Raw genomic sequence first — 22,479 nt, forward strand, 5'->3', positions numbered from 1 at the left:
AGAAAAGGACATCTCCCACCAGGCCACGAAGTCTATTTTGAACCCTATCAAGTCAGGACAAGTCTTTTCTTGTTTAACAATTAATAACGTTCTCTTTACGTTATTGTTATTTTTGTTTCATTTTAATAGACATTTCTTATGTTTTTGTATCCTTTTTTTACTTAGGAGTTACCATTTATCTAGGCCCGAAGGCCACTCGAGGATATGGGGTAATGAATGTAAGGTGGTAGTGTAGCAATCACAAATGGTGTAAATTGAGTCGAATTTGTTTATTTACGGGAAAGGCTAAACAGGAACTTGTTTACATTTGACTTGAAGGCTGCCGGAAGGCAGGCCAGTGGAATAGTGTTCCTAAAGCGGGTAGTTTTGGGAAAGAAGTTTTGTTCATGGAATCTGCGTTGAGATTTAGGTACAGATAGAGAGTGGTGTAGTGGTTGTAGCTAGTCGAGTATTTTTGGTGAATATTTGGCAAGGAGGAACCATAAATTGGAGTTCAGTCGAGAACTTGCTATAAAAATAGCGATAGAGCAGAAACAGGCTCGTGACGTCTCTTCTGTGGAAAATAGATTTTGCAGAGAAGAGAAAAGGGCATCACCTACTAGGTTCCGAAGCCGGTTATGAACTCTACCAAGGCCGGATAGGACGTGCCGAGCAGCTCCTACGCAGATGTGGAAACAGTACTCAATTTTAGAGCTATCTTGCTTTTATACATATAGAGGATTGCATCGGCAGTGAGATACCTTCGGCAGTGATAGAGAGATCTAAAGTTAATTTTCTTATAATAAAATACCTTATTGAATAGAGGAACAATTAAAATTTCCATGTCTTTATTTAAGGAATATTTAACTGAATATTATGACGATTTATACAATGGAAGAGAGAGGTTTTTCGTAGTATTATATAGCCTGGGAGACATTTATTTTTTGAAGAATGGTGTTATTATGAACAGCAAAACACCAAGATAAAGAAAGCAACCGTATAATATAAACGTTTTAAAAAATATCAACGCATATAGATACAGCTAATGAGCTTGTCAAAGACGATGACGTCAGCAACATTATTATGCATATATATAACCATAGAAACGCTTTATATGTTTATCAGTCTTCATTATTAGAGCATTAATAGTTGGGTAGCGAAGAAGAGATGTTGAAATTGCATGCGCTCAAGCTTACAGAAGCCCTATAACGTTTAATAATACAGGGTATCAATTAATTCCATGTGCATTAAAAACAAGATACCTTTACTAGCAGGCCGCTCGGCGATTGCTCGGTCGTGAAATACGCATAAATGTTATATTTTTATACATGCAGAAACTTGGAAATATGAATGCATGCGAGTATTGTATTTTTTCTAAACACATTACTCCTTGTTTGTTAAAAAATACTCAATCTGAGAGTATAACAAAAACTTAAAGAGTGAGTCAACTACGATAACCATTAGGTCAGCTTGACACGGCTTTAAAAAGTGTCTTAAAAACTACTTATTCTTAAAATAAGAAAAATTATCAATAAGATAACACCACATCATAAGAATGCACATGAACATAATGGGCACTCTATATAAAGTAAAGATCTACTATTTATAGAGCAGAGATACAGCGGTTCATAAGATCATCGAAGTTAAACAACATTTATCTTAGTCACCTCGTGCTACCAGATCAGGCTGTCTGAAAATATTGGCTTCCTGAGACGAAATGCACTAACATTGATGATTTTTATTTTTTACTTCCTTTTGTAAATTATGTTCTGCAAAACAAAAATAAAATTAAAAACACCCCCCCCCTTTTCCCCCCTTTCCCCCCCCTTTTCCCCCTTTTCCGCCTTTTCCTTTTTCTCATTTCCCCTTTCTCTTTCTATCTCCCCCACTTCCACTTAACTTAAAATGTACCAAACATTAATACTGTAACCTTTTTCCCTCACCCATTGCAAAACTCATTCATGTTTGCAGGGAACAAAAACGATAAAATCCACTATAAAACAACCAAACCAAACACTACAAACTAATGATTGAAGATACAAATATTTTGAAGAATAAAAACCTTCTACTAAATAACTGAATGCAATATGAATATTATTTCCAAAATAATTGGATCTGGCATTAAATAATCTAAAAAGGGCTGATATGCTGTAAAATAATCAAACCAAACCAAACGATCTCAGTTAGTATTAAATAAGTTAACATTTATTCATGCAATGTGGGTAGAACGTTCGTTACTTGATCGGGAAACCTTGATTGAGACATACGAAACTCTCAAGAAAAAACACTCCATGTCTCATTGAAAAATACGCAGCACGAGAGTGATAATTACGAAGATTAAATGGAGTATTTCGATTTCACGGCATCCAATGTTATAGTCAATTAAAACGGAGACTTCGCATCGTCCCCAACAAGGGTCTGTTCATTTATTTTAGTACTAAACACTGCGAACGCCGTTTTATATAACAGGGAGATCCATTCGTTGAAGGTAACGAAAAAGAAAGGATAGGATATAAGAATTAAAGATTCTTCTTGAGTGTAAGTAAGAGTGGGCACGTCGTAACAATATAAACGTTCATTGGATTTATATCTGATATGCTTCTGCGAAAGGGATATATCTATCGTTTGAAGCAACAGCAGTCTCGCTATAGTTCGAGTAATAAATCTGTAAGTCGCATGACAGAACAAATGGTGTAGTCTAATTGGGTGATCCTAGCGTGAGGTTTGCGTTCCTTTCGACATGTCTCTTAGGTTTCTTCACCAGTCGGTATTTATTGCTTAACCAGCCAATCAAAGCTTGTAAGGAAAAAAAACCCGGATGTACTCACATTCATTACATCGACATCGATTCGATTATTCTAATGATTTCTAATGAGATTGAAACACAAACGCGCACGTTGCTTACCATATTTATACTATACTATCTGTATAGGCCATATGTAATATGATTGATATTCTCATGAAGCCTCTCCCTTTGGGGGAAGTTTAAGGGGAATATCAATTTCACAAGCAGTCCTCATTCGCATGTATATCCCGATAAAAGTAGATGGCGATGTTTGGTTTTTGCAGGGAATTGTTTACGTCCTCCCACATACAGGGCTTGATATTCCGAAATTGTCACCTATCTGCTATTGACCAAGTTCAACGTTGCTTATCTTCAGTGATCTGGCCAGAACCAGTCTGTCGACGTGATTATGGAGTATACTATATGAATGCTAAAAATTGGATGTTTATTTTTATAAGCAATATTTAACTAGCGTACTCGGATGGGAAAATAGAAAAGCTTTTTCTACTAGTGCAATTTCGCAAGGTTCCCCTGCTTACCAGAAGTTCGAACATCTTATGGATACTTAAATGTGTATTTTTCCTGACTACGTCTTATATCAGCAGTCGAACGGACAGATACGTTATGTGTGAGTCCAAGGTGACTTTAATCCGATGTTTAAACGAGATCGGTGATATAGCTACCCTGATAAATTTTCCAGTGGGCTAGGGTTAATGTTAGGGTTAGGGTTCGACCTGTTTATTGGGTTTTAAGTATTTATTAAAATTATTCATTTATTTAATTTTCTTATTTTGTATAATGCTTGTCTGAGCTCCAATCTATGTTCCCCCTCCCAAGATTTTCACGAACTCGTCTATCTGAAAGTACTATCAACATTTCTCTCCCCACTCTTTATCTGTGCCTTAACGTAAACGTAGATTCCATAAACAAACATCTTTTTTATAACTGCACGCCTGTGGAACTCTTCTCCGTTTTCCTGCTTTCTAGCTGACTACAATATGGTCGTCTTCAAGTCCAACGTAAACAAGTTTTTGGTGAGCTGTCTCATTAAATAATCCAATTTACCAAATTTCCCCTACTAACGATTACTACCATATTGACCCTGATACTACTGCACACTCATTATCCTTTATCCTCTCGTGGCATCCGGGTTTTTTAATAAGTGACTTCTTTTTTTTTTTTTTAATTGTTTCGCAGTGTACATTACTTTTGTATTCGACTACTCAAATATTTCTATGTCTGATGTTACTTATTTAACTGGTTTATATTATTCAGTCAATGGATGGATGGGGAGAATGATTCTACTGGGTTTATCAGTTGCATAATTATTTTGTGTTGTTCAGCCTAAGTTGCTTAATATGATTATAACGTGAGCATTATCAGATTAAGCTTATGTTTTTGTTTTGTTTTTTACACGGTGGTCACCACTTATCAAGGCCCGGAAGCCACTCAGGGATAAGGGTTATTGCAAGTACATTACGTTAGTGTGGAGATTTGATGGAGTGTTTACTTAAGGGGGCGGCTCATTAGGAATTTGTTAACGTTGGACTTGAATACATCCAAGTTGTAGTCAGGTCAGAGTTCCACAGGCGTGCAGTTCTAAGAAATGTGTTTGGAGAATATATTTCAAATTTAAACTTGTTTATTGGTTTCGCAATATAGATGATGTACTGTTTAAAACTAGTCTATTCAATAATCCAAATATTAACGTGTTTATTTAGAATGCGTGCCATGATAATTCGACGTGTCCAATGTTATAAACTGGTTCAGTATTATACGTATGTTTTATTTGCTTTCTTTCTTTTTCGTTCAAAGTGTACCCATGTGAACGTTGACATGTGGCATTATATGCATTGGACTAACAATGTATCCCCTTATTCGAATCGATTATCAATTACAGTGTACAATTTTCCTATCGACATAGATTCCTTAATCCGATGGTTGCCGACGTTTCTTTTTGTTAACAGGATATATATCTTGATTGATACGTTAGGCTTGCTGCATGTTCGTAAGTTATTTTTTTTAAAGAAAGTGACGCCTTATATATATATAGATGATTCTAATATGTACACGCCTCGCAGTACTACGAATGTAAAATTTGTTGTCTATGCTTATCCCTATTGCACTACAGAAACCAAGCGGCTAAAATGTCCAGGTTTAACAGATTTTAAGCGCGCAACGCCATCATCAGTTACGATATAACAACACGAGCTATGGAAATAAATTAGTTCTGAAATTAATCAGATTAAAATTAAGTTGTAAAAAAATCAAACGATTTTAAATAAAATGTGTTTAAGTTAAAATGGTGTCAAAGAGAGTCTGTCTATGTATTCAAATTTTCTACAGCATGCAACATCATCTACACAGAACCTGAATATAAGAACGCGAACCACGGACACTTACGAGAAAAATATTTCCTTCACCAGTGATGGTTATATATATATATGTGTGTGTGTGTGTGTGTGTGTGTGTGTGTGTGTGTGTGTGTGTGTGTGTGTGTGTGTGTGTGTGTGTGTACCAAGTACAAGGTGGTCAATAGGGAAGACTCATGAATTAAAATGAGGTTATTAAGAGTGCGCAATAAAAAGAGCAAAATATAATATTCCTATTTATATAGATTAATATTACATAGTCGCTACACTGAACATGCTAATGTTTCGGACAATTGGTTGGCAAAACCTAAAAATCCTTGTCAGGCGACATAATATCGTTAATGTGCCACTGAAGACGACTGATTCTCAACTAGAAATAGAAAAAATGTATTTTTTTTAATTAAATGTTAAATTTAAAATTAAAGAAGGGAGGAGTGATAGGTTAAGTGACATCTTAGACCAAGTATAGGAAACGATAGAGGGGAAGAGAGTGTCAAGGCTTACCAGGATAAAAGTAGGAATAAAAAAGAAATGAAAAAGAAGATAAAAAAGAGAGGGACAAAGAAAAAGAAAAAGGAGAAAGAAAAAGGAAAAAAAGGAAACGAGAAACAGAAAAAGAGAAAAATGAGATTAGTGTGATTACAGTCATAAGAAATGGGAGGGAGTGGACACATTTGAAATCACTTATAAATAAGGTAGGGAATGTGTCAAAAAACTTGAGTTTTGTCCACCGTAGAGGGAACATTAAGAAAGAAAGAAAGAGTTCGTCTCAAGAGGGAGGGAGTGGATAAAAACATATTAGCGCATAGAGTTACCAGATAGGCAGACACATATACACTTATATGCATATAAGTATCTAAGTCGAACGTACATGTATACAAAAGCAATGTATTTTAGCCATGTTACATCCCCTGACAAGGATTTTGGGTTTTTTGCGAACCCGTTGTTCGAAACATTAGCATATCCAGTGTAATGGCTATGTAATATTTGTCTATATAAATATAATTATTATATATATATATGTATATATATATATAATATTTATATATATATATATATATATATATATATAGGAAGAGAGAGAGAGAGAAGCATACATTCAGCATTTTTATGTTTTATATAGATTAAGTTTACTTTCTACAAAACTAGTAAAGCAGTTTGAGGTGAATTCGACTCGTTACACTCAGGAACTAAGAAATGCAGATTTTTTTTTTGTTTGTTTTTGATTTATAAGTTTAGACAAATTAAGACGCGGTGGAAAAAAGAAGGAATGGCGTCGCTAATTGTCGATGTGTCAGCCTGGAAAATTGTCTAATGGCTAACGCAATTTGCCTTTCTGGCAACATCCGACGTTGGTTCACGTGCGTACTAATCGCAATCAATAAATCACTGTGCAGCCAAAGTCTCGGCTGAGAACACAAAAGCTTAAACGGCCTCTGTCGGCCGATACACAACTGTGATCAGCAGTGCTATTCATTTTTGATGATGGATGGTCGAGTAGAATCCGTTGCTTCTGAGGATAAACGATTATAAGAAAAGAGTGTCTGTCGAATGAGTCGGAATTAAGCTATCCTATAGTTTTGTAGATGTGTATTTTTTGACCTTATGTAATATTTCTTAGGACAAACTCAACTGAAAAAGAAAAAAACCGTTATTAGTCGACCAGAATCAAGTATTGTTTTCTCAATCGATTATTGATTATTGTTATGTTTTGCACGGCATCATCTTTCTTTAGATATTGCATACTAGAGTATATATACATATATATATATATATATATATATATATATATATATAGAGAGAGAGAGAGAGAGAGAGAGAGAGAGAGAGAGTATATTATCTATTGCAAAATATTCGTAAATTCTGTTAGCTTGTTCTTTTTGATATGTTTATGGCATCTAAATCATCGTGGAGTTTTGTATATTTATTTGAATTGTAAACGAATTTTATTTTATTCAACATCTGTTATTCTGAATTGGTCACCCACTTAGTACTGGCTAGGCTTAACGTCGCTTAACTTCTGTGATGCAAATGAAAACCAGTGTTTCAACTAGACTATATTACTTTGGCTTTTGTATTACGCCATATTATCCGTGTTTGGGTTAATTAACCTTTTGTAACCTGAATTATGATACAGATGATTAAAAAACATTTCTTGTTAGTTAATCAATGGAAAGTTGCAACTGGATGTATCTGTCATCTACTCAGACACTGAACGAATACGAACAAGGCGTGGTTGAATTAATTCCCACTTAATTTGTGCTGTTATATTAATTTATTTACGACTGAACAAAATAGCTCTATTAGGTCACAAAAGTGTTAATTTCGAAACTCTTTTCCTTTTTCACTAACTGGAATCACCACTTATCAAGATAGAAAGTTGATGAAAATATTATCAGTTAAAAGACGAAGAACATTATGAGGGGTGTAATGCCCCTGATTCATTACTGATAGTAGTAGAGCAACGGAACTTGGCATATTTGTTAATCTTCCTATACGTAGGAACCACCTAGATTCACGCATTTCTCTTATAATATAATGCAACGCTTGGGGTATTAGGCCAATAGTCACGCGTTGATCTTTAAAAAATAGCAGCCTCAACTTGACTGACAGATACTTCACCAAAAGCAGAAGAGAAGTGATTAGTCTGGAAGCTGTTTGAACAGATTTTCGGCCACATTTTAATTCATGCTGCCAACGATTTATGTTTTCCTTTTTCTTTTTCATTTCTTTTTTTTTTCTTTTTTTATTATTTTTTTCTTTTTTATTTCGTTAAAATTCTCCTGCAGTGTGCGTCCTCTAATATACAAAATCCAAATAACTGCTCAACACTCAACAAACTCGATTTCACATATGACTTAGTTCAAACGCCTCTAAATAAGCAACTACTACTAGTTCAGCAGAATAATATATCATATAACCTATAGAGATATAAATCATTGCATGTACAAATTCTCATCAAGATCAGACAACTGAATATAAAGATGAGAATAGATTGATGAGTTAAGCCAAGCTCTAATTACTAATAGAATTTTGTTGATATTAGATTTGAAGGTGGAGATGTTACAATTTGAGGGGAAGCAGTCCCATGGTAATATGTTCGAGAGTGAGGAAATCCTCTGCGAAGAAGCTCTTTTTCTTGAAGTATTGTCTGACATCAAGCACGCGGATGAAGAGATGAAAGTAGTCTTGTTATGATCGCAAAGCGATTTTAAGCTGTGAGCGTCTTACTAAGGGTTCACAGAAAGAGGATCGGTTGAGTACGTTACCTGGAAATAACTATAACGTAGAAAGGGATCATCCACGTATCTTTCTCTGGCAAAAAGGTATGTAATGTAGAAAAGGGATCGTTCCCAATAGAATGTAAAGTCGATTACTGTAAACTAGCAATTCTCAACCTCTCCTCCATCGTTGACTCTCGACTTTATGCAATTTTCCATTTACTCACTATCTTTGTTCATAACCATCATAAATTTACAGAAAAGCAAGAAAGTTAAACGACCCTTTTCATTGCTTAGGACATAATGTTATATTATAAACCCTTTTAAGAATTCAAAACACAATAACCATTGGTGTAAGCAACAGTCCGTTTTTTATTTCTCCTGTTGTTCTTGCTTATGGTAGATAGAGAGAGAGAGAGAGTGTGTGGGGGAGCGACAGAGATAATTATCGTGGCGTCCACTCGGTTGACAATCAAATATCCAACTGCCTCTTTTTCCTTCTGTCACTTTTTCCTGTCAATCTTTTCAAAACATCCACATAACCAGATTCCTTTCTGTTACATTTTTCATAACAATAACAAGGTTTGTTTATATTTGTGAGAAATATTGAAAAAAATCCCGTTTAGCTTGTCAATTTCTGACATTTCATCCGCATTTTAATTCATGAACATACATATATGTATATACACCTATGTACATATATATACTAGCATGTAAATCCGGCTTAGACCGGGTCATTCGTGTAACAATAAGGTTTTGTTTAAGGAATAGTATTACACATTCGCATCACAAAAATAAAGAAAATCAAACATTTTTAAATAGAAAATTATGAAGTTAATTTGTATAACAAAAAAATAATTAACAGAACCAACGAGGAGTGTTATGAATAAGAACACTGCTGTTTCATTGAATTAATCAGTTAGTTTACGTGATGAGTTCTTTCTGACATTGTTACTCTCATATCATCATCGATGTTCAGGCGGTTTCTGGTCTTTGTATTTATTGCTACTAAACTTGAGAAGCATGAGCCACATAATTACGCATTGTCTAAAGGAATGATAACTTGGAAGACACGCTGAGCGAAGTGTGTGGATGAATCCAAAAATTAACACTAATTTTTTTCCAATTCTTCTTTAAGACAAGCAAAAGATTGAAAATCAATGAGTTCACCGTTTAGTGGGTTGTCATCTTTTATTTCTGACAGTTCAGTGGCAAAAGGTAAAATTAACCATCTGTCTGTTGGAATCATGTCTTTTAAAAAGTATCCAATTCTTCAAGATATTCAAATGGTCTGTGATGTTTTCCTTTCTCCCAAGTAACACTCCGAGACTTTCACTGACCTCGTCTAAATTTGGGACATGACACAATACGAAAAGAAATGATTATATCTTAATTATCAAATATTTCAATTATTTACCTCCGACAATATAATTTTTTTACCCTCTTCGGGTGAATTTACTCCTGGATAAGAACCTCAGTTGTAAACGTCTTTATTTGATCTGATTTGTAAACACTGCTTAATGGAATTCCATGATTCAATTTATTTATTTTTTATTTAGTCAGAGTAAATTGAATTATTTAATGATTAATATACATAATAACAGATTCATTAATTGGTTTGAAGATTTTACTGCATGTCAACCCATTTTGTTTATTTAATGTAGATATGCAATACTAATTCTAATAATAATATATTCAAGTGCTTTCCTTTTTAATTTTTACTCCTTAGCTAATTTGTTAACTCTGTGGATGGTGAGACAAACTCATGTATGGTTTTTAGATGATTCTTAAAACTAGGCGGAATTCGCTAATTAAAGAAGGCGAGTTAAAAAGTGTGTAAATATAAAACTTAAAAAGAACCATGTTATAGTCAGTTACAAAGCAGTCTCATGATATTGTGTGCATATTATTTTATGTTTTGCGTCATCTAAATTTGTTTATAGTTGTTTAATATTGAATTATTAGTTTAATGTGTGTTTATTTGCGGCATATAAACTTTTCTTTAAATCATTTAATCCCGAAACATAAGAATACCGGTAGCAATTTATGGATTTGATTAGTTTGTTTATTGCATGGTTATCTTTTTGGAGTTCTTCTTATATCTAAACAGTAGAAATCATTCATTCCAAACATTGGCTAGACATATGCGAAATAAAACATTAAAAGTGTTGAGGATAATAATTGGAAAATAAACATGAAACTATTAATTCACGATCTTCAAATTATAACAAAAATAGTATCATTTTAAACAATAAATAAAAAAACGCTATTCGTATTTTAAACAGAAAACAAAAAGAAATATATTTTATTGTGTTTAGCTATTATCTCATGTTGACAGTGCTCAAAGTTTGGTAACAGGTTTGTTCTCGGTCGGAAGAAAAGGTAAAACTTTTCAAATCCAAATCAGTTATACAGCTGGATATCTACCACATCAAATACCCTCTTGTGGCTAACTTTTCCGTCATAGTAAATTTTTTTTTTTTTTTACAAAGGCATCACCACATTATCAAGGCCCAGAGGCCACTCAAGGATAAGGGTTAAAGAGTGTACAGTAGAAGTTGGTCAATATAGTAATCATTAGTAATGAAAATTTGGTAAATTTAATGACTTATATGGAACGGCTCATCAAGAACTTATTTACTTTAGACTTGAACAAAACCATATTGTAGTCAGCCGGAAAGCAGGAAAACGGAAGACAATTCCACAGGCGTGCAGTTCTAAGAAAGAAGCTTTGTTCATGGAATCTACGTTTAGGTTTAGGGACAGATAAAGAGTGGGGGAAATTATTGATAGTGTTTACAGCTAGACGAGTGTTTCTTGTGAAAGTTTGGCGAGGGGAGACCATAGATTGAAGCTCAGTTGAACACTTTCCATGAAAATAACGATACATCAGAGACAAACTCGCAACATCTCTTCTGTGAGATAGAGGTTGCAAGGAGGAGAAAAGGACATCTCCTACGAGGCTACGAAGTCTATTTTGAACTCTATCAAGGCAGGCCAAGTCCTTTCTAGCAGATCCTGACCAGATGTGGCAACAGTATTCCATCTTTGGACGTACCTGGCTCTTATATAGATAGAGAATAGCATCAGCAGTGAGATATCTACTGGATCGATAGAAAGATCCAACCATTTTTCCAGCGGCCTTGGCAACAGATTTGATATACGTGTTCCATTTAAGATCAGGAGTAATGGTCAAGCCCAGAAGCTTGTCAAAACTTGAGGCCTCCTGAAGACGAGAGCCATTCATTTCAATTGATGACAAATGTGGATTAGAATGTTGATGATGTAAAGAGAGAAGCTTGGTTTTAGATGCATTAAAAGTAACCAGCCACTCCTTTCCCCATTGTACTACGTGCTCAAGATCAGAGGAGAGAGAATTGGAGAGAACTTGCTCGTTTACTGTCTTAGATGTGGTACCATAAATGGTAGTGTCGTCAGCATAAATGTCTACAAATGATGTAAGGATATGATTTGGAAGATCATTAATGTAGATCAGGAAAAGAGTTGGGCCCAAGATGGATCCCTGAGGGACACCGGCATTAATACTGTGAGCTTCTGATTTTTGCCCCTCAATAAATAAATAAAGATTCGTTTCTTAGTGAATAAATATAGGTACTATAGGTTCGTACCCATGCAGTTAGTGGATTTATTGATTCTACCGCTTATATCATCAATATTTTTGTTCTCCAACGACTAATTTTATTTTAAACTCGTATAGTTTTAGTTTTATTTTATATAGTAGTACGTTCTTCATGGAATAATAAATACCGGCAAATCTTCCTTTAACGTCTACAAATTATTAGAGACAAGACATCTTTATAGTTTTTTTCTTTTTTACATTACATTTTTATTATCTTGCATACGAACTCCCTCGCAGAACCTTCTTATATGATTTGATAATTAATTGCTCTTCTAAAATGAACTTTGCGGCTCAATATGGCGTTAAGTTTACACATTACCGAATATACCTGCTATTAGCAGACCGCCGGCATTGTCCAGTCGAAAAATACGCTTAACTATGATATTTTGATTAAAGTATAGTTCATATTTATTATTATATTATATTGGACGCAATATATAGTAATGATTCAAAATGTTTTAAAAAAAACAAACTGATTGTGTGCCATCACCTAGAATCGAAACCAAAACTTTTTGCTTACGATTTACTTTTTCCTTTGACGTTAATGCCTGAACTATGAAGACATATTTACTGCAAGGCTAAAAAATTAAACATGAACCAATAGCTATTACGTTACGCATGCATATTGGCAATGCCGTCCTTCACCTGACAAATTCCATTTTTTTAATTTTCACACTTTTGCACCGATTTCCCTCGGCTAAAGCCACAATATAAAGTTTGATATGGGTTCGAATACCCTATATATTATGTTTTATATCTGTAGACCAAAAACTGATAGAGGAGTTTAGTAAGCAACATTTTTAAACAAAAAATTATATATATATATATATATATATATATATATATATATATATATATATATATATAAAGAGAGAGAGAGAGAGAGTAAGAGAGAAAGAGGTTTGTGTTTACTTTAAACTTTGTACGCAAATATTACGCAAGTATCAATCATGTAAAATATCTGCATGAATATAATTTCACGTAATAGTTAACTAAAGATGATCATCCTATAAGAAAACCGAAAACCTACTAGAGAATCAATTAAAATGAATGTTTAAAAGAATATGCAAATTAGTTTTGCAGATAGAAGCAACCCACATATAACAAAAATTTATTTTCTTCTTATAGAATAGAATAGGTTTTTATATGAATATCAATTAACAAAGAAATAAGAAATTTATTGGAGTATATATATATAGAATCGCCTAGTATGATATATTTATTCTATTTACATTCTAGTTTTCTTTCTTTAACTATAACACCAAATTCTCGTTTCTTTTTTATATTGAGTATTGAATACATTATTAATTAAGTCTTGTATGAGATCATATATATTTAATCATAATCCCGCATTCTATTTCTTCTTTGTTAAGTATCAATGTATCTCAGAATTCCTATCTCTTTTTAATTCTATTGAACAAAGAATAAGTTATTAATGTAAGCCAGATTTTGCTAAAACCCATATATCCCATGAGTCTACAGTGAACAGAAAAACGATTTCATTTTCTGTATAAACATAATGTATGTATGTGCGTTTCCCGTGTCTTATCATTTTAGTTTAAATAATTTTTTTTTTAACCAATCGATGTTTAAACTAATTTGTTACTCATAGATGCTTTTGTTTCTTTTTTTTTCTAGTATCGTCCCGGAGACGTGCCGACAGGATCTTGGCGTGACACAAGTACATCCCCACCTCAGCAAAGGCCAGGCGTGTGGGATCGAACTCATTCTGACTTTTATACTTATATTCACAATATTTGCAACGATTGATCCAAATCGGAAAGAGCTAGGAAGTAAACCCCTGGCGATAGGATTGACAGTTTCAATGTGCCATCTCGTAGGGGTGAGTACGCAAAAACACACTTTTTTTCAATTGCACAAAAACGTCACATTTTAAACTATAATTAATGTATTCCTATACATCAAATTACATCTATTAGATAATCTTTTTGTCAAATACAGTTTACTCGGGGTAGTCGACATCGGCTCCACCGCGTTCACCAGCCGGAACATAAACCAAATGCGCGCAGCCATTCTACAGCAATTAGATAGGCACATAACCACTAGTTCGGTCCTAGCTATTAGCTCGTCTTTCATGTTACCACTGGTACGCTTGGAGCCTTTTTTGTCAAATATGCCCCACACTTAATAGTCTGTGAAGTTGCATAGAAAATTGTGAGAAAGACACGAATAAGAACTAGAAAAATACATAACGTAGAACACAGAACGATTAATCACTACAGCAATAAACACGGAAATTTAAAAAAAAAACAGAGAGGTAAGGGATAAAACAAGTGAAAAAATGCGAAGAGAAATTTATACACTGGCGATTTATAAGGATGACAAAAGATGAGACTCGCATAAACACGTGGATATGGCAACGATAATGACATCTAAAAAGAGAAACTGAAACTCTAATACCCGCCGTACATGATAACATTATTAGAACAACCTATATTAAAGCAAATATCGACAAGACACCATAACATAGCAAATGCAGACTATGTGGACAAAGGGCCAAAATGATGAACTACATAATAAGTGAATGCCGTTAACTAACCGGGAAGAATATAAGAATAGACACGATAAAGTGAGGAAAGCGCTACACTGGGAACAACAACAACGACAACAACAACAACAATAATAATAATAATAATAATAATAATAATATAAAGTAATATTAATAGCAATATATAGTAACAATAATTAGTAATAAATAATGATATTCACAACTAAAAACGAAATAGATTTAACGCTCCCAAAATCTGTACTAGAACTGCCCGCAAAGACTCGTGGCGAAGTTGTTAGAGTACTTGAAAATATCACCTGTAAATGTGATATTCTCCTGAAAAGTCGAAGGTTCAATTCTCAGTGTTGGCGATCGTAAAATACAAATGTGGATTACTTGAGACATATATCCAGTCATGGCTGATGGAACCAGAAGCAAATTAAGAGCTCCGTCCAGATTCGCGAGTTCGACAAAATCATTCCCGTGTTCGATAAAATCATTCCCGAGTTCGATAAAATCATTCCCGAGTTCGATAAAATCATTCCCGAGTCCGATAAAATCATTCCCGAGTTCGATAAAATACATCTGAAGAATGTAATGTTGTGGAAATGATACTCAAGATGAGAAAAGTAGTCCAAGGAGTCGAAATAATACGAAATGTCGTTTTGTTTCATATTTTTCCTTTATATATATATATATATATATATATATATATATATATATATATATATATATATATATATATAGATATGTATGTAGAAATTTATATATATATATATATATATATATATATATATATATATATATAAACGCTAACCACCACTAAATCTAAGAGGCCTTCAATTCGAAAAATTTTGAAAACAGATTCTAGACATAAGGATTTCTATCATTATATCTTGTTTATATACTTATATATATACATATATATATATATATATATATATATATATATATATATATAAATTACACCATTACATTTGCACGACATTTTTATCCCCGAAGATTTAAATTAGGATATAATGATATAAACTTTTGTCTAGAATCCTTTTTCAATTTTTCAAAAATCTATTTTGGCTTTATGATTCTAATAAATGTTTCGAACTGAATGCCTCAAATTGAAATTCAGGGTATTTTGCTTAATTTGCGCCTTCTGAGCCTGGATTGAATTCAATTCAAATTTGATATATATGAATTTTTAAATTGATATCTTACTCATATAACCTAATGAAATTGATTAATACTTAATCATATATTTACTGGATATTGAAAACACATTGCACAATTAGAGGTATCAGAATTGTCACGAATGAATTGTCACCCTTCTATCTTAATAAAACTAAGATAACTTTAGCCTATATACTCACCATTAAGGGTAATAGTTCTGTTTATAAAATTCATAATGAGCATATTGGGAAGTGATATACAAACTACCATTAGCGTATTAAGCGACGCTCTTTGTGTAAACAAATCGAGCGGAGGCATTTGGACGATGTCAAAAAATTGTTTATTCATTACCTACACAGCAGCAGATGTATAGCGCAATGTCATTGACTGTAATTTGGGCGGTCGAGTTTCGATCCTTGCTTGAGGCAGTTGCCTGTCTAGCTGCACTGATGAGCTGTGAAACAGCGAAACAGTACTGTGTGTGGACTACTATATATATATATATATATATATATATATATATGTGTGTGTGTGTGTGTGTGTATGTATATATATACACTAGCAATGTTTATATATATATATATATATATATATATATATATATATATATATATAAGCAGAAGAAGAAGAGGAAGAAGAATGATTAAATAAATAAGGTTGTAATAAATGTAAAAAATTAAGACAGTAAATGAAGCATTTCCCAGATATCCTGATGCTTTTAAATCATACAAAAGTAATCAATATAAATCAATAGGCGGGATAGTGGTGAAAAATATATCTGAAAAATACATATACGGGAAAATATAAAATTACAAAAAAATTATTGTACATATTCACATATATTTTTAATTTTTATATATTTTTAAAATCTGTAATAAATATCAATATATTATCAGTAAATAATAATGTGAATATATAAGAAAAATTGTGCTAATAACCAAAAAAAGCGATAAGTTTTATTATGCATTCATCTGAACCCCTATAAAACACAGTTTCGTAAGTAGCAATTAGTTTCTTTTTGGGACACACGGATGGATAACACATGTCAGGAAAACATTTTAATTACATAAATAGGTTAGCCTAATTAATCTGAAGCAAAAACTTGATGGCATATACGGAACGTCTATGTTCCTGTTTTTTTTAAGGAAAGTGGTGTTTGATCAACGCTGCTGGAGAGCTATGATTTTATATATATTTAAATCCCCGAACAAGTGTTTTAGGGAGGTCATTGATGTAGATCAGGAAGAGAGTTGGGCCCAGGATGGACCCCTGAGCGACTCCAGCATTTATAATACAGGCCTCCGATTTTTGTCCATCTACCACTACTCTTATAAGCCTATCGGAGAGAAATGATTTAATGATTGAGAAAACATTTCCAGTTATACCGTAGCTGGAAATCTTGTGAAGTAGACCCTTATGCCATACCTTGTCGCCTTATGCCATACCTTGTCGAAGGCCTTTGATATGTCAAGAGCAATTGCCCTAGAAAGGAAGCCTTTGTCAAGAGATTCACTAAGCCTGTGGGATATAACCGTCAGCACATCTGCGGTAGATCTTGCAGAGCGGAAACCATATTGTGTGTCACTAAGAAGGTTATTCCTGCTGAGGTGGTTGACTATTTCTCTATTTAATATGGATTTCAGCAACTTACTCATAACACACAGGAGACTTATTGGTCTGTACTGAGAGGGAGATTACTTATCACCTGAATTCTTAAATACAGGGCAAACTGATGAGGTCTTCCAGGGAGTCGGAAAGCACTTCTTAAGGCAGCGCTTAAATAGTTTCGTAAGTATGGGAGCAAGTTCTGGTTGAAGCTTTTTTAACACTATAATTGGGATGCCATCAGGGCCAGTTGCTTTACTGGAATCTAGGTTCTTGATTAGCTTGGCGACCTCATGCACGGATATTTGTATGTTACCTAGCTTGTTCTGTGTTTTAGGAGGAAATATGGGGAGTTGATGGCCTTCGTCGCATAGGGTAGAATTAGCTGCAAAGTTCTTTGCAAATAGTTTGGCCTTGTCTGACGCTGACGAGATGACATCTGGTCCATTGATAATGGTAGGGATAGAACGCACACTTCTGTTCAGGATCCTATTTGTTATTTGCCAAAACTGGTGGGAACCAAGCCGCTGATCAGCTACCTTGGATTTAACAGACTTGGCATATAAGCTCTCTTGCATTTTTTATTACTCTTTTACAGTGGTTGCTGGCAGTCCTGAAAGCAGCTTTAGTCTCAGTGCATCTATTACGTTCGTAGTTATGGAAAAAGTGATTTCTGTGCGCGATAGCAGCAGCACATTCTGGGGAGAACCATGGCTGGCTGTTAGGTTTTTGTTTGAATATTTTAGATGGTATGAATTGGTCTATACCTACAATTAACCATTCGGTCAGATCTGATACTATAGAGGACACAATTATACGTTTATCAACGCTTTCCTCGTTATTTGATATATATATATATATATATATATATATATATATATATATATATATATATATATATACGTTATTTGTTTTTATAAAAGCACTGATATGTTGCTACACAGTCACGAGCATGTTTTGGTTAGCTAGTAACTAGAATCTATATCTAAACATAGACTCAAACCCGCACTCTTATTGGGTTTTATTTACGTACAAGCAAAGCTTATTTTTCACAACATTTGACGGAACGTCCTGTGACGAGGAAGACTTGATATTTTCATTGAAAAATTTGCTTTCTGTATAAGCTGTCTCACCTGAAGATGTTTCTAGTTAATGGTAAATAGCTGACTAAAACAAGCTCATGACTGTATAACAACATATTACTGCTTAAATAAAAATAAATCAACAGTATACCCTGCTCTACTTCGGTATTGAGCACTCTTGTATTAACCTCGTTTAACTTCATTGGTTACTTAAATTCTGAGAAAAAATAACCTCATATTATATATATATATATATATATATATATATATATACTAGCTTGGGTACCCGGCGTTGCCCCGGTCGACATGAAGTTCCGTTTGGAATACACCTCCTATACTAAGCATATTAATAATTTTTATCATGAGCAATGTCGATACTCCCACAAAAATTCCAAAAATAAAGGAAGGGATAAAAAAATATAAATGTAATCGCCCCCTCCCCCGAAAAAAGAAATACGTCATCCCTCTCCACCAGATATTTCGGCAGAGAGGAAACTAAGAGAAGAAACTATTCTCCGGATACTGAATACCTTCGTTGCCCGTGTGTTGGAAAGATCCCCCCCCCCAAAAAAAAATAAATAAAAACAACTTTTGTTTCAATAAAAAATAAGCAAAGTATTGTATCCACTGGACGACGATGACTTATGATATTGTGACCTTGAAAAATAACGTTTATAAATATTAATACGTGCGTGACTTTCGTCTATTTCTTTTCATTTTTTTTATAAGGTACTTTTTAACTTTTATTTCGTACATAAAGGAAATTCTCGATTTTATCTTCTTTTTTGTGTAAAGGTACTTTTTTAATTGGCTTTTTTTTTCGTAAATAAAGGAAATTTTCGAATTTTTCTTCTTTTTTTGTAAAGGTACTTTTTTAACTGGCTTTTTTTCGTAAATAAAGGAAATTTTCGAATTTTTCTTCTTTTTTTGTAAAGGTACTTTTTTAACTGCCTTTTTTTCGTAAATAAAGGAAATTTTCGATTTTTTTGTTTTGTAAACGCATTTTTGTAACTGGCTTTTTTCTAAAGGAAATGTTCGATTTTTTCTCTTTTTTTTTCTTATAAAGGTACTATTTTTTACTGGCTTTTTGTAAATACAGGAAATTTTCGATTTTTTCTCTTTTTTTTTGTTATAAAGGTACTATTTTTACTGGCTTTTTGTAAATACAGGAAAGTTTCGATTTTTCTCTTTTTTTTGTTATAAAGGTACTATTTTTACTGGCTTTTTGTAAATACAGGAAATTTTCGATTTTTCTCTTTTTTTTGTTATAAAGGTACTATTTTTACTGGCTTTTTGTAAATACAGGAAAGTTTCGATTTTTCTCTTTTTTTTGTTATAAAGGTACTATTTTTACTGGCTTTTTGTAAATACAGGAAATTTTCGATTTTTCTCTTTTTTTTGTTATAAAGGTACTATTTTTACTGGCTTTTTGTAAATACAGGAAATTTTCGATTTTTCTTTTTTTTTTGTTATAAAGGTACTATTTTTACTGGCTTTTTGTAAATACAGGAAAGTTTCGATTTTTCTCTTTTTTTTTTGTTATAAAGGTAATATTTGTACTGGCTTTTTGTAAATACAGGAAATTTTCGATTTTTTCTCTTTTTTTTGTTATAAAGGTACTATTTTTACTGGCTTTTTGTAAATACAGGAAATTTTCGATTTTTTCTCTTTTTTTGTTATAAAGGTACTATTTTTACTGGCTTTTTGTAAATACAGGAAATTTTCGAATTTTTCTTCTTTTTTTGTAAAGGTACTTTTTTAACTGCCTTTTTTTCGTAAATAAAGGAAATTTTCGATTTTTTTGTTTTGTAAACACATTTTTGTAACTGGCTTTTTTCTAAAGGAAATGTTCGATTTTTTCTCTTTTTTTTTCTTATAAAGGTACTATTTTTTACTGGCTTTTTGTAAATACAGGAAATTTTCGATTTTTCTCTTTTTTTGTTATTAAGGTACTATTTTTACTGGCTTTTTGTAAATACAGGATATTTTCGATTTTTTCTCTTTTTCTGTTATAAAGGTACTATTTTTACTGGCTTTTTGTAAATACAGGAAATTTTCGATTTTTTCTCTTTTTTTTTGTTATAAAGGTACTATTTTACTGGCTTTTTGTAAATACAGGATATTTTCGATTTTTTCTCTTTTTCTGTTATAAAGGTACTATTTTTACTGGCTTTTTGTAAATACAGGAAATTTTCGATTTTTTCTCTTTTTTTTGTTATAAAGGTACTATTTTTACTGGCTTTTTGTAAATACAGGATATTTTCGATTTTTTCTCTTTTTCTGTTATAAAGGTACTATTTTTACTGGCTTTTTGTAAATACAGGATATTTTCGATTTTTTCTCTTTTTCTGTTATAAAGGTACTATTTTTACTGGCTTTTTGTAAATACAGGAAATTTTCGATTTTTTCTCTTTTTTTTGTTATAAAGGTACTATTTTTACTGGCTTTTTTAAATACAGGAAATTTTCGATTTTTTGTCTTTTTTGTTATAAAGGTACTATTTTTACTGGCTTTTTGTAAATACAGGAAATTTTCGATTTTTTCTCTTTTTTTTTGTTATAAAGGTACTATTTTTACTGGCTTTTTGTAAATACAGGAAATTTTCGATTTTTTCTCTTTTTTTTTTGTTATAAAGGTACTATTTTTACTGGCTTTTTGTAAATACAGGAAATTTTCGATTTTTTCTCTTTTTTGTTATAAAGGTACTATTTTTACTGGCTTTTTGTAAATACAGGAAATTTTCGATTTTTTCTCTTTTTTTGTTATAATGGTACTATTTTTACTGGCTTTTTGTAAATACAGGAAATTTTCGATTTTTCTCTTTTTTTTGTTATAAAGGTACTATTTTTACTGGCTTTTTGTAAATACAGGATATTTTCGATTTTTTCTCTTTTTCTGTTATAAAGGTACTATTTTTACTGGCTTTTTGTAAATACAGGAAATGTTCGATTTTTTCTCTTTTTTTTTGTTATAAAGGTACTATTTTTACTGGCTTTTTGTAAATACAGGATATTTTCGATTTTTTCTCTTTTTCTGTTATAAAGGTACTATTTTTACTGGCTTTTTGTAAATACAGGATATTTTCGATTTTTTCTCTTTTTCTGTTATAAAGGTACTATTTTTACTGGCTTTTTGTAAATACAGGATATTTTCGATTTTTTCTCTTTTTCTGTTATAAAGGTACTATTTTTACTGGCTTTTTGTAAATACAGGAAATTTTCGATTTTATCTCTTTTTTTTGTTATAAAGGTACTATTTTTACTGGCTTTTTGTAAATACAGGATATTTTCGATTTTTTCTCTTTTTCTGTTATAAAGGTACTATTTTTACTGGCTTTTTGTAAATACAGGATATTTTCGATTTTTTCTCTTTTTCTGTTATAAAGGTACTATTTTTACTGGCTTTTTGTAAATACAGGAAATTTTCGATTTTTTCTCTTTTTTTTGTTATAAAGGTACTATTTTTACTGGCTTTTTTAAATACAGGAAATTTTCGATTTTTTCTCTTTTTTGTTATAAAGGTACTATTTTTACTGGCTTTTTGTAAATACAGGAAATTTTCGATTTTTTCTCTTTTTTTTTGTTATAAAGGTACTATTTTTACTGGCTTTTTGTAAATACAGGAAATTTCGATTTTTTCTCTTTTTTTTTGTTATAAAGGTACTATTTTTACTGGCTTTTTGTAAATACAGGAAATTTTCGATTTTTTCTCTTTTTTTGTTATAAAGGTACTATTTTTACTGGCTTTTTGTAAATACAGGAAATTTTCGATTTTTTCTCTTTTTTTGTTATAATGGTACTATTTTTACTGGCTTTTTGTAAATACAGGAAATTTTCGATTTTTTCTCTTTTTTTTGTTATAAAGGTAATATTTGTACTGGCTTTTTGTAAATACAGGAAATTTTCGATTTTTCTCTTTTTTTTTTGTTATAAAGGTACTATTTTTACTGGCTTTTTGTAAATACAGGAAAGTTTCGATTTTTTCTCTTTTTTTTGTTATAAAGGTACTATTTTTACTGGCTTTTTGTAAATACAGGAAATTTTCGATTTTTTCTTTTTTTTTTGTTATAAAGGTACTATTTTTACTGGCTTTTTGTAAATACAGGAAATTTTCGATTTTTTC

The 22,479-nt window shown here is 32.2% G+C and overlaps 1 protein-coding gene across 1 annotated transcript in view; it reads left to right on the plus strand.

The window, feature by feature from the left end:
- The first annotated feature begins 13,609 nt into the window (after positions 1-13,609).
- LOC145243820 (lens fiber major intrinsic protein-like) overlaps positions 13,610-22,479 on the plus strand; it is a 274,792-nt gene continuing 265,922 nt past the window's right edge. The window contains exon 1 of the mRNA XM_080106848.1: positions 13,610-13,840. Within this exon, the coding sequence (XP_079962974.1) occupies positions 13,610-13,840 (231 nt within the window). The remainder of the gene's footprint in view (positions 13,841-22,479) is intronic.

The sequence above is a fragment of the Euprymna scolopes genome, chromosome 22, assembly GCF_053919585.1.
Source record: "Euprymna scolopes isolate OS-2025 chromosome 22, ASM5391958v1, whole genome shotgun sequence".
NCBI classification, from domain to species: domain Eukaryota; kingdom Metazoa; phylum Mollusca; class Cephalopoda; order Sepiida; family Sepiolidae; genus Euprymna; species Euprymna scolopes.